The sequence below is a fragment of the Bubalus bubalis genome, chromosome 11 (assembly GCF_019923935.1).
Source record: "Bubalus bubalis isolate 160015118507 breed Murrah chromosome 11, NDDB_SH_1, whole genome shotgun sequence".
Lineage (NCBI taxonomy): Eukaryota > Metazoa > Chordata > Mammalia > Artiodactyla > Bovidae > Bubalus > Bubalus bubalis.
The window spans coordinates 18,162,785-18,174,860 of NC_059167.1; the positions used below are offsets into that span (position 1 = coordinate 18,162,785).

At 41.5% G+C, this 12,076-nt stretch overlaps 2 protein-coding genes across 2 annotated transcripts in view; one reads left to right on the forward strand and one right to left on the reverse strand.

Moving 5' to 3' along the window:
• Nucleotides 1–226: 226 nt before the first annotated feature.
• On the forward strand, nt 227–2,871 carry PNMA1 (PNMA family member 1). The gene has a single exon (XM_006046572.3). The coding sequence runs from the start codon at nt 1,032–1,034 to the stop codon at nt 2,091–2,093; it is 1,062 nt and encodes a 353-aa protein (XP_006046634.1). The 5' UTR covers nt 227–1,031; the 3' UTR covers nt 2,094–2,871.
• Nucleotides 2,872–8,129: 5,258 nt separating this feature from the next.
• The window catches only part of DNAL1 (dynein axonemal light chain 1), a 37,209-nt gene continuing 33,262 nt past the window's right edge, over nt 8,130–12,076 (reverse strand). Inside the window, exon 8 of the mRNA XM_006046571.3 lies at nt 8,130–10,206. Within this exon, the coding sequence (XP_006046633.1) occupies nt 10,166–10,206 (41 nt within the window). The 3' untranslated portion in view covers nt 8,130–10,165. The remainder of the gene's footprint in view (nt 10,207–12,076) is intronic.

Below are 12,076 nucleotides of genomic sequence, written 5' to 3' on the forward strand. Positions count from 1 at the left end.
AAGGAAAAAAAAAATCTGGAAAGTGTGAAAAAGGAAATGCGCCATCAGAGAACGCTCCGCGAGTCCCTTGCTGGCACCATGGCAACCGCAGGCAGCCGGAGCGTCAGGGTCTGGAGTCATCCAGGCCGCCGTTGCCTTGGCTACGCTCGCGCAGGCTTCGGATGCGGGGGCGGGGCGAAAGCCACTCGCCGGCCGGCCCCGCCCCTCGCTGCCGCAGTAACGCCTGGGCTGGCTGCGGGTCAGTCAGGCCGGCAGCCTCTCTACTCCGTTCCGGGTCACCTTACCGCAGCCCACGCGCAGCCGCTGCGCCCTGCCTTCGCCGGCGCCGCCTCTAGCCTCGCTTCCGCCTCCTTCCCGCGCCTCGGCTGCTGGTGCTCAGGGTATCCGACTGTCGTCGCCGCCCAGAGGGGTGTACCTGAGCCAGTGAAGAAGCCGCTCTTGGGCTGGCCTCGCGGCGACCTCTGGACAGTCTCCCCCTGCAGGGGCGGCACAGTTCGCAGTCTGCAGAAGTGCGGCTCCTCGCGCGCCTGAAGGCCGAGCTCTGACCGCGGAAGCCGGGTTGATGCCAGGTGGGGCAGCAGCGAGTGGCCGGCGCCTGGGCTGCGGAGAACGGGCGACCACGCCTGGGGATCACACGCCGGCGACCTCTTCAGAGCGCGACGTCTCCTGCCATCTCCGCCTGCCTTCCCTACGGGCCTCTGCTTGGAGACGCGACATCCTGCCTGCAGGTGCGGGACCGGGCCCGCGGACGCCGATCGGAGACACAAGATGGCGTTGGGCGCGTGACTGAGCATCCCCCAAGTTTCGCTCCGAGGACGTGGAGGACGGACGTTGGTGGGGGCAGTGAAAGGACGAGAGCCGGACTCTGGTGTCGTTGGTTAATTGTGATTGCGTGAAGCTTGACTCCTCGGGCAAATTGCAGGAGAGTGTCCGCTGTCGTCCTAAGTCCTTTAGCACAGGGAGCCACAGTCTTAACTCGTATCTAACCACCTGATAACCCAACTATCAGGGGCCCTTGATAGTTGGGGAAAATGGCGATGACACTGTTGGAAGACTGGTGTAGAGGGATGGATGTGAATTCTCAGAGAGCCCTGCTGGTCTGGGGGATCCCGGTGAACTGCGATGAGGCTGAAATCGAAGAGACCCTCCAGGCTGCAATGCCCCAGGTGCACTATCGAGTGCTTGGGAGAATGTTCTGGAGGGAAGAGAATGCCAAAGCAGCCTTGTTAGAGCTCACTGGCACTGTGGATTACGCTGCCATCCCCAGGGAGATGCCGGGTAAAGGAGGGGTCTGGAAAGTAGTCTTTAAGCCTCCGACTTCCGACGCTGAATTTCTAGAAAGGTTGCATCTCTTCCTAGCCCGAGAGGGATGGACTGTGCAAGATGTTGCCCGTGTCCTTGGGTTTGAGTACCCCTCTCCAGCCCCAGGCCCAGATATGCCAGCAGAGATGCTAAACTATATTTTGGATAATGTTATTAAGCCTCTTATAGAGTCCATATGGTACAAGAAGCTGACGTTGTTCTCGGGGAGGGACATCCCGGGGCCTGGGGAGGAGACATTTGAGCCCTGGCTGGAGCACGCTAATGAGGTCATTGAGGAGTGGCAGGTGTCTGATATAGAAAAGAGGCGGCGGTTGATGGAGAGTCTTCGAGGCCCTGCCGCTGATGTCATCCGCATCCTCAAGACCAACAACCCAGATATTACCACCGCCGAATGCCTGAAGGCGCTTGAGCAGGTGTTTGGAAGCGTGGAGAGCTCCAGGGATGTGCAGGTCAGATTTCTGAACACTTACCAGAACCCGGGAGAAAAATTATCTGCTTATGTCATTCGTCTGGAGCCCCTGCTGCAGAAGGTGGTGGAGAAGGGAGCCATAGATAAAGAGAACGTGAACCAAGCTCGCCTGGAACAAGTCATTGCGGGGGCCAACCACAGCGGGGCCATCCGAAGGCAGCTGTGGCTGACCGGGGCTGCGGAAGGGCCAGCCCCTAACCTCTTCCAGTTGCTTGTGCAGATCCGTGAGGAGGAGGCCAAGGAAGAGGAGGAGGCGGCTGAAGCCGCCCTCTTGCAGTTAGGCCTGGAGGGGCACTTCTGAGTCTCGAGAAAACGGACTTTAGTGCAGACCTAGATCACAGCTGCTTTTCGTGTCTCTGTGCTGTCCTGCAGGTATGTCACCTAGTGGTAAAGACTTAGTGTGGTTTTTCTGGGGTAAGTCAGGCCTGCATATTCACGTTAACATTGGTAAAACCTTGCAAGCGAGCACCAGAGCGGCTGCAGTACAAGTGAGTCATGTCAGCCACAGTGCCAGGGAAAGGCTTGGACAGTGCAAGTTGTCAGTGCTGCAAGCTGTCATCATGGCATCATTGTCAGTTGTGACAACCATGGGAACTCGTGACACTTCCCAGAGGTAACTGAATATGAAATTGCATGTTCAGAAGTTTAGTGCATGGCCTGGCTCACACAAGAAGTGTTGAGTAAAAATGTGAACTGTTGTTATTACTACTCTTGTGAGTAGTTTTTGTGTTTACTGTAAATTGTTCCTGATTTATATTAATGGAAAGAAATGTGAATTAGATATTATTCAACTTTACAGTGCAAATTTCTCATTTTTCATCTTTAAACATCTAGATCAGTTTAACTGAGACGTGTTCTGAGGCTGCAAAAGGAGGTGTTAGAAATACTGCACTTACAGAGTTGTGTATCAAGTCTTCACTGAACAAGACAGGACTAGAACAGGGAGGTTAATATGAACCAGCTCAGTATCTATTCCCCCATTTCAAATCTTTATCATTGAAGAGTAGTTTACCTTGTTCATGCTGGTTCTAAGTTTGAAGTTATCAAATACATGTTTATTAATAAAAATATTTTTTAAATTCTGTTGTCTTGTTTTTCTGACATGTATGAAAAATTTCAGTGTAATTAAGCTCTATGATCTTCTTAGGAAGACTTCACCATGTCACTGAAAAAAACCCCAAACCTCAGTTCTTTTAAGCTTTATATCATACTATGTAATTTGAAGTTGCAGTACCTTTCAATATATTCAATCTTTGCATGTTTTCTACCAGACAAGTGTTTGAAGGCAAAATAGACATAACTAAATATTAACTTACTATAAAATGTTAGAAAATCCTGAAATGGAGTTCAGGAGGTTATCTAGCAATGCTTCCCCCGCACCCCCCACACCCCCCACTCCCTGCCTCCCTTGTAAATTTTTTTTCAGCTAAAACTGTTTCACTGCAGGAATAATAACTCATCATACTTGTATAAAATTGACGGTTCAGTATCACAGCAGTCACTTATATCAAGAGGATATAAAAAGAGAAATACAACTTAAAACATGTTTATTTGGTTCCAGAGATGCAGTGACTGAAGTTTTCCATCTTTTGAAATTCTAGTAAATCCAGAAGTGATTAAATGAACATAAGAGTTCAGTGGAGTTTTCCCATAGTAACAAGGCTTTAAATTTATAGCTGGTCTGTGTAATGATCACAAGGTAAACATTTATAAAGGCTGATAATTGGTATATGGTATATTTTTATATGGGTATATTTTTCTGTACACTCATTCATGTCACTTACCATGTCTGTTCCTCCATCTTCCTTTCTTCTCTCAACACACACATCTTTGACCCCCACAACACATTTGCAGACCTTAACTTACCTCCACAAGCATGTCTGCATTCCCCCTCTTCCCCACTCATAACTTCCTCCTCCACTCCCACAGGCTTGGCACTGGTACACACTCTCCTCACCTCTCACAATCCTGTCTTCACACACTCACTCCCACCTTCTCACCAACATGCCATCATAAACATACTCCCTCTTCCCACCATACACATATACACATATTACACTCATAACAAAAAGAAGTAATAGGTTCTTCATGTTTTTTACCCAATATGGACATACTTTATCCATATATAGGGATACACCATATCTTTTTATGGCTGCAGAGTTGATTGCATTTTAGGAGGGAAGGTCATCACTTAGGATTCTCTCACTATATATAATAATTGCATATATCTACATATACATACACACATACTAATGCAATACATATATATGGCAGAAAACAATGTCAGAATTCTAGATGTTCACACTTTATTCTAGAAAACAACTGAAAATAACGTGTTATTTATGATCTGAATTAAGGTTTTCTCTTCATAGGCTCAAAATCTGTTTTATAAAGGAGGACAACAGCAAGAAACATATCCTCATAATCAAAGAACTGGAATAAAGAAGCAGAAACTGCAATACAGTTCCATTCTGTGACCAGAGTTATATTTGACAGCACAGAATATGTGCTGGGAAAATGTGTAATATTATTGCTATTGCTGGGTTCTTCCTGTTTCTCGTGTATCAGAAAAGAGCTAGCCAACGCCAGGCCATTTCAGGCAACAAATCAAGGGCCCATCTGCCAAGCTTAACCTTGTACACTTCTGGAGATGAGAAGAGGACTAGCAATGGCCAAAGGCGGTAGTACTTGCTGTCTCTGGAAGTGCTTCTTCCAGGATCTTAAGTCATTTGAAATGGTGCCCAGAGAACTGGGTAAGACTTACAAACCTGAGAGAGGAGATGATTATCATTGGTAGTAAACTACTGAAAAATAATTTTAGCACAAAGAAATGAGTCAATCCCCCCTTCTTTTTCTCCCTCTCACTCACACACAAGCTGTGTGGAATTTCATCCAAAGACTGAATTTCTTTGGAACTGAATATCATTGAGAGTTCACATAATTGCTGTATATTAGTTAAAACTAATGGACAGTAACCAAAAAAGATACAAATAGATTTTCTATAAAATAACACAATTTATTACTGTTTTAAAACAAGTCTCACAAAATAACATTCGGAAACTCAACATTTCTAAATAATTTAACACGATAAGTTTAGTCATAAAGTCATGCTACAAAATTCCTGCATATAAAAGATTATTACCAAAGTATTAATACATGTTAAAATGTTCTTCAGAATGGAGTTGGTTCTAGAAGCCAAAGATTCTGGAATGATGCTCATGACCATGACTGACACCCTGGGAGAAGGAGCTGCCTGTATGTATATTCTCTACAGCTACCAACTCACTGGTCTTTTGATATTGATCCCTCTAGGCAATAGCACCTCAGAGGCAGGTACCCTGCTGATCAAAAAAGCAAAGAACATCCCACCGTTGTAACATTAGCCACAACTTAATCTAGCCAACATCTAAATTAATTTTTTAAATCTAGATGTAGGAAAGATAACTCACAAAGTTTCCATTCTGAGTAGAAGAATTCTACTTAATAAATCCCCCAGAGGGATGACTTCATGTAGCAGACATGGAAGATGACACCAACTAGGGAAATAAGGAAATCCTGACTCTGATTCTGATGACACAGAACTACTGCTCCGGTGGGCTCAGAACAAGCAAGGATGAACTTTAATTCTCTAATATCCACATGCAGGCTGGGAATTTACCCATCTGCCCTTTGAGAGTACTTTTCACCAACATCCAGTTCATTTTAAAGTGCAAATCTACTGTAAAATAGCTTCCTCTCCCTCACCTCCTTGTTAAATTTGCTAGATCATAATTTGGTTGGCTGGTTCCTTCTAACCGGCCCAATATGGGAAATTAACTAGAATCCAGTTATGACTCCTCCAAATGTCAAGTGAAAATTTATCTTAGGTTAAAAAAAGGTAAGACTCAGTCTACTTGTTCATTTTCTTTCTTTGTAGTCGCTGGTTGATAATAAGGCAGGAATGGAGATGTAAATGAGGGATTTCTAAAAGTTCAGTGATTTTTTAAAAAAACATACTCTTAGTTTTTTTTTTTTTTTATTGCACTTACTTTATAGTTAAAAACACTCATGCTAAAGTGAAGATAAAGGAATATGGTCAAGTTAGCTGTGTCAGAAGCACCAGCTCTGCTGCACTGAATTTGTTTTATATTCAGTTATTTACAGACATATTAAGCAGGCCAAATAAATAAAATGCATGCCAAAGGAACTGATTTCTGCTAAAGGATAACTTCCAATTTAACAGTTATTTTTCTCCCTTTGCCAATATTTACAATGTAAGGTCTTTGTAAACAGACAATCAGATTGCAGTTTAGACAATCAGACTACTCATGATCAATGCTTTGACACTTCCCCCCAGTTCTTTTTTTTAAGTTAGTCACTTAATCCAACCTTTCCAGGCCCTACGCATTTTCCATTTAGTCCTAAGAAAAATCCAGCTGGAAGATTCTGGGTCACATAGACAACTACCTTCAACTCAACTTACACATCACCAACTCTGAGGATAAGTTAGCTGTTAAGATTCATTTCTTACTCCTCCTTATTCTACTTGAGGCCAACTGGTAAGAGGTATCAGAAGCGTCTATTCAAGTCAAATTTTCTCTTTACACAGGAACCACATTAACATGTCTTATACCACCTCTATTTGTGGAATAGATCCAGTAACCATGCCAAGTTACTGGGCAATTCTGACCGGACATTCTTCTGATCACATGCAAAGTTAGTGTCTATGCCAGCTACTTTCATATATAATTACCCAATTTTATACAATATTTTTCTATATTTAATGACTGCTACAGTCTACAAAATTTGTGCATTATTGGACAATGAATAAAGAATGAACACCTAAAGAATGATGATCCATTTTCTATACTCAAAATGTTAAACTTCAGAGACAAAGCAAAATCTATCATAAAGTTGGATTCTGTTCATAGTAAGGAGAGGTAGGTTAACACTTATTGTCCTAAGTAAGAATGCTAAACAATAAAAGTAGAGACCCTGCTGAAAAACATAAGTTGAGCCTTCCAGCCCTGAGTTTCTAATGTTACATGAAAATTATTAAAAACAGCATTACAAGGAAAACACCAGTGACCATTTCCTTCTATCCATGATTATCAAATATATCACCTTCTCTGAAACAACTCCGGTAGCATATGACTGCTGCTGCTGCTAAGTCGCTTCAGTCATGTCCGATTCTGTGTGACCCCACAGACAGCAGCCCACCAGGCTCCCCCGTCCCTGGGATTCTCCAGGCAAGAACACTGGAGTGGGTTGCCATTTCCTTCTCCAATGCGTGAAAGTGAAGTCGCTTAGCCGTGTCCGACTTAGCGACCCCATGGACTGCAGCCCACCAGGCTCCTTCATCCATGGGATTTTCCAGGCGAGAGTACTGGAGTGGGGTGCCATTGCCTTCTCCGAGCATATGACTACAGAATGAAAATAAATGGACCTTGGAAAAAGGAATGTTTCTACAAAGCACTGGTTCTTAACCAGGGGCGAATCTGTTCCCACCCTTATGCCCCACAGGGCAGATGGCGATGTCTGTAGACACTTTTGGTTGTCACAACATGGGAGAGTGTTCTACTGGCATCTAGTGTGTAAAAGCCAGAGATGCTGCTAAACATCCCATACTACAAGGAACAGCCAGCCATACCCTGCAACACTGTCCAGCGTAAAATATTAATAGTGCCAGGTTGAGAAACTCTGGTTTAAAGGAACACACTCCTATTTACAAAGAACACAAAAATCTTTCAAAACCTGACTAGGTAATACAATATAAGCTTAGAGTTAGGGAGCATAGGAAAGCTGAATTCCTCGGTAGGCTATAATAAAATTTGCTGTGAAAAATTAAAATACTGTACTGATTCCCTGGTAGCTCAGCTGGTAAAGAATCTGCCTGCAATGCAGGAGACCCTGGTTCAATCCCTGGGTCAGGAAGATTCCCTGGAGAAGGGAACAGCTACCCACTCCAGTATTCTGGCCTGGAGAATTCCAGGGACAGAGGAGCCTGGTGGGCTACAGTCCACAGGATCACAAAGAGTCAGACACAACTGTGACCTTCACTTTTCACTTTCACTGATTCCATCACTACAGGAATAGAAGAAATTGAATGATCCACTAAAATGGCATTATGCCTTAAGCAAGGAATACAGAATCCAATTCAAGTAGGTCAAATATCTAATCCTAGAAGCATAAACCAAAGGCATTTACTATCAGCTAAATTTGCAGCAGTAAAGGATGACATAAAGAATTAGTTGAAAGAATATTCTGAACTTCTTCATATACCTTATCTTTCATTTTCTAATGACATGAATTCTTGCTCTAATTCTAAGAAAAGGATGCACAGAAGTCATTCAAATATTTGTTGAGTGAAACTGAACTATAAATTGTGTGTGAAATTAACACAGAAAAGCACCTTACACTTCTCTGAGAACTACCAGTGATTAAAAGACATTAAGAAACAAGGAGATAAAGCAATTATCCTCCAATTAAAACTTTTTTTAAAAAAAGGAGAAACAGAAAATTAGTTTCTATACTACAGAATTCAAAAAAATCAATCAACAGTGTAAGCCATTTTATAAATAAATTCAATATGAAGTCATTCATTCATTCCCTATTATATTCACTTCCAGCGTAACTTTTGAAATACATCCATGCATAGCAATATGGCTTCAAGCTTACCTACTAGATGAAGTGCAAAGTACAAGAAAAGAAGATCATCTTCCCTCTTAGTTTATGGGCCTTAAGTATCACCAAGGGTAATTCTCATTGCCTATGGTTTGGAAAAAAATACTCAAAGGCTCTGAATGTATAAGCCAGTCAGAGCAAAGATTTCTTCCTATCAAACTAAGGAAGAGCATAAGGAAGCTAAAAAAGTACTGGATTTTTATTTAGAATTGATTGTCAAAGCAGTGGGTCCCTTTTGATCAGAGTGATTCAGAGAAATCATGTAGTTCCTACTAAAATAGCTGCAAACTTCTGAAAGCCAGGACTACTTTTGTTTCTTTGACTGGTTTTACACATGTAAATGGGGAAATATTAATAGCAACCATTAATAATCTCTGGCTGAGGGACTTCAGGCACAATTTGGCAGAGGGCCTCAACTTCTTTTTTGCAATCTATCAGTGACTCAGTCACAGCCTACTATGGACTTCATCTGGATTACTGACTACCATATCTTGCATTTTCCAAAAACAAATTTTTCTTATATGATAAATTCTAAACTCTGCATCCAGCTATTGCTTTGCAGTTCTGAGGTTAAATCACCTAGTATCCTTCACAGAAGAGGCAATCCTTAAAAATATTGCCATTTGCCTAGGATTCCATAATGAAACATCTTTTCCTTCCACAACCATTTACATAATTTATTTTTAGAGCTGTTTAACTTAAACATTTCTAAAAATATACTTTGAAATACTAAATTTGACTTATTGAAAGATACCAAATCCAGTCTTTTAAGTTCTTTACCTTTACAACAATTACTTCTTTCAACGTGACAGTCAACAGTCTGAAGTTATTAGGGCAAATTTTAAAAAATATGAATGGCCAACATTTAAGCTAGGAATTCAAATATAACTACTGCTTATATACATTTCCTTATCTAACAAATAAGGAACTATAAACCAAAAAAGTGTGCCTAAGATTAGGTCCACATGTGTAATAAGGCCAAAGTACAGGTCAAAGGAGTGATCATGACAGTCATTTTAACCACTGACCCGGATCACAGAACAACTGGCTGATTGTGTACAGGACTTGAGTGGACATGCAGGTCAACACAACGTAAATTCCAGTTGACAATGCGCACACTTGTGGAACAAAAGATAAGTAAATACAACATGGGCTTATAAGGCCTCCAAGGTTCTAATTTTTCCTTTTCTCACCCTAACTTTTCCAATTCGACTTTGGTGTCTTGATTCTAGGGCTGCTGCTGTAATTCTAACAGGAACTCTTCCCGAACCAAAGGCATGACATATTTGTGCTTCTGAGTCATAAACAGATGGACCTTCAGGAAAGATGGCCTACAGATTCAATAGTTAAGTATATATATTTAAATGTCTGGCCTAAAACAAATCTAAACAAACTGAATAAAGCAACATATTTCTTTTGTTATTAAAAATGACTGGTCTATAAAGGTTTCAGTAGATGGGGCCACACAGTATGTAACTGGGACTGAAGACAAAAACTGAAAATGTGTAGTTTCTAAAAAGAGAACTAGAATATATAAGGTTGGTGTTGTTGTGGGGGAGAGATACTGAATAGGTTTAAGAGAATAAAAGATAGGAATGAGAGGTTTAAGAACCATTTGCCCCACACAGAATCTTTAAAATAAACAACTATACAAAACTTATCTATTCTTATGACATTTAAATAAGTTAACACAAAGTGGAAAATGTAGTGTTAGTTATCTTCTTCCTCATCTTCTTTAATTACGGGGGTACCTAAAAATGAAATAGAAAATTATTTCTGGTCGTTCTCAAGAGATTGTGAAATTCTAAATGAAAATATTTTTTTGTAAACCTGAGGATGCTGTGAAGTGTGCTATAATAAAATGATATAACAAAATAATCTTTTATATTTCAAGTTATCTAAAAAACCTCTAAGAAGAATTTCCAAGCTGATTAGCTAATTATAAATATTCAGCTCCCCAAATGAAGAGCTGCAAATAAAAACACCTACAGGTACCAGGCAGAAAAATAAGGCCCTATAACACAAGAAAAAGTCTGTACATTAAACACAAAGAAATACTCATTTTTCACAATAAGATATGCAATCCCAGTATTGCCAGAATCTGAATTTCCATGTTACTCCCCCAGATATTAAACATTGAGGATAAATTGGAAAAAAATAAAAAGAACCAAGGAACAAAAACCAAAATACATCCTCAGCTCTCACTGGGCAAACCCATTTCTGAGCTCTGGCATTTGAAGCATGCCCATATGGCACCCCACTCCAGTACTCTTGCCTGGAAAATCCCATGGACGGAGGAGCCTGGTAAGCTGCAGTCCATGTGGTCGCAAAGAGTCGGACATGACCGAGCGACTTCACCTTCACTTTTCACTTTCATGCACTGGAGAAGGAAATGGCAACCCACTCCAGTGTTCTTGCCTGGAGAATCCCAGGGATGGGGGAGCCTGGTGGGCTGCCGTCTATGGGGTCGCACAGAGTCGGACACGACTGAAGCGACGTAGCAGCAGCAGCATAATTTGACCTTAGTCAACTATTCTGTCTTACCTCTTCAATCAGTCACCCTCCACTCCAGATAAACTGATCAACTCAACTGTTTCCCAAACTTATCTTGAAAACCACTACACCTCTGGACTCTTGGTTAACTAAGTTCCTCCATTTTGGAATGGCCTTCACAACACACCTCCCATCTAAGCCCTAGCTTTAATTAAGAACCAACTGCAGTGCCTCTTCCTGTGTGATTCTTCTTTATGGCATTGAGCAGAGTTTTACCTCTCTGTACTTCCCACAGCATCTGTTTATGGGGGCTAGTGAATGTCTTGTTGAAATACAAAGTACACAAATTATAAGTATGCAGATTGATAACTGTACCCAAAATGGACACATCTGGTAACCAGCACCCAGATTAGGAAGAGAACATTATCAGAACCCCTAAACTTCCTCAAGCCCCCTTCTAGTCATTGTCCCCCAACAAAAGGTATATTCTATCCTAATGTCTAACACCATAGATTATGTTGCCTGATTTTGAAATTGGTATGAATAGAACAATATTGCATATACTCTATGTTTGGCTTCTTTTGCTCAACAATATGTTTGTATCATTCATGTACATTGTGTGAAATTATAGTTCATTCATTCTCATTGTTGTTTAATGTTCCATTGTACGAATATGTCGTAATTTATTTATCTATTGTTGGTGGGCATTTGGGTTGTTTCCAATTTACAGTTATTAAAATAGTGGTGCTATAAGCATTGTCATACATGCCTTTTGGTAAACATCCACACTCTTTTCTTCTGGGTATGTAACTAGGAGAAAATTTGCTGGGTCATAAGGGGTGTGTATGTAGTGCTTTTGTAGATAATGCTAGTTTTCCAAAGTTATGCCAAGTTATGTTGCCGTCCAGCAGGTTATGAGAGTTCTAGTTGCTCCATTTTCTACTAACATTTGGTATAGTCTGTCTTTTTCATTTTAGCTCTTTAACATCTCTCAGTTTTTCTTACAAGCAACTGAAGAGGAGCAAAAATAGGCTTGTTAGCAGCCGTGGCCATGTATGTTCTATCTCACTGGTTTAAGGTAGACCGAGGTCATTCTTCCAGGGGCTCCTCATACCGGCCTGAAGGCAA

Excerpts from the sequence above, each read along its gene's own strand:
- PNMA1 (XM_006046572.3), top strand. The coding sequence starts at position 1,032 with ATGGCGATGACACTGTTGGAAGACTGGTGTAGAGGGATGGATGTGAAT.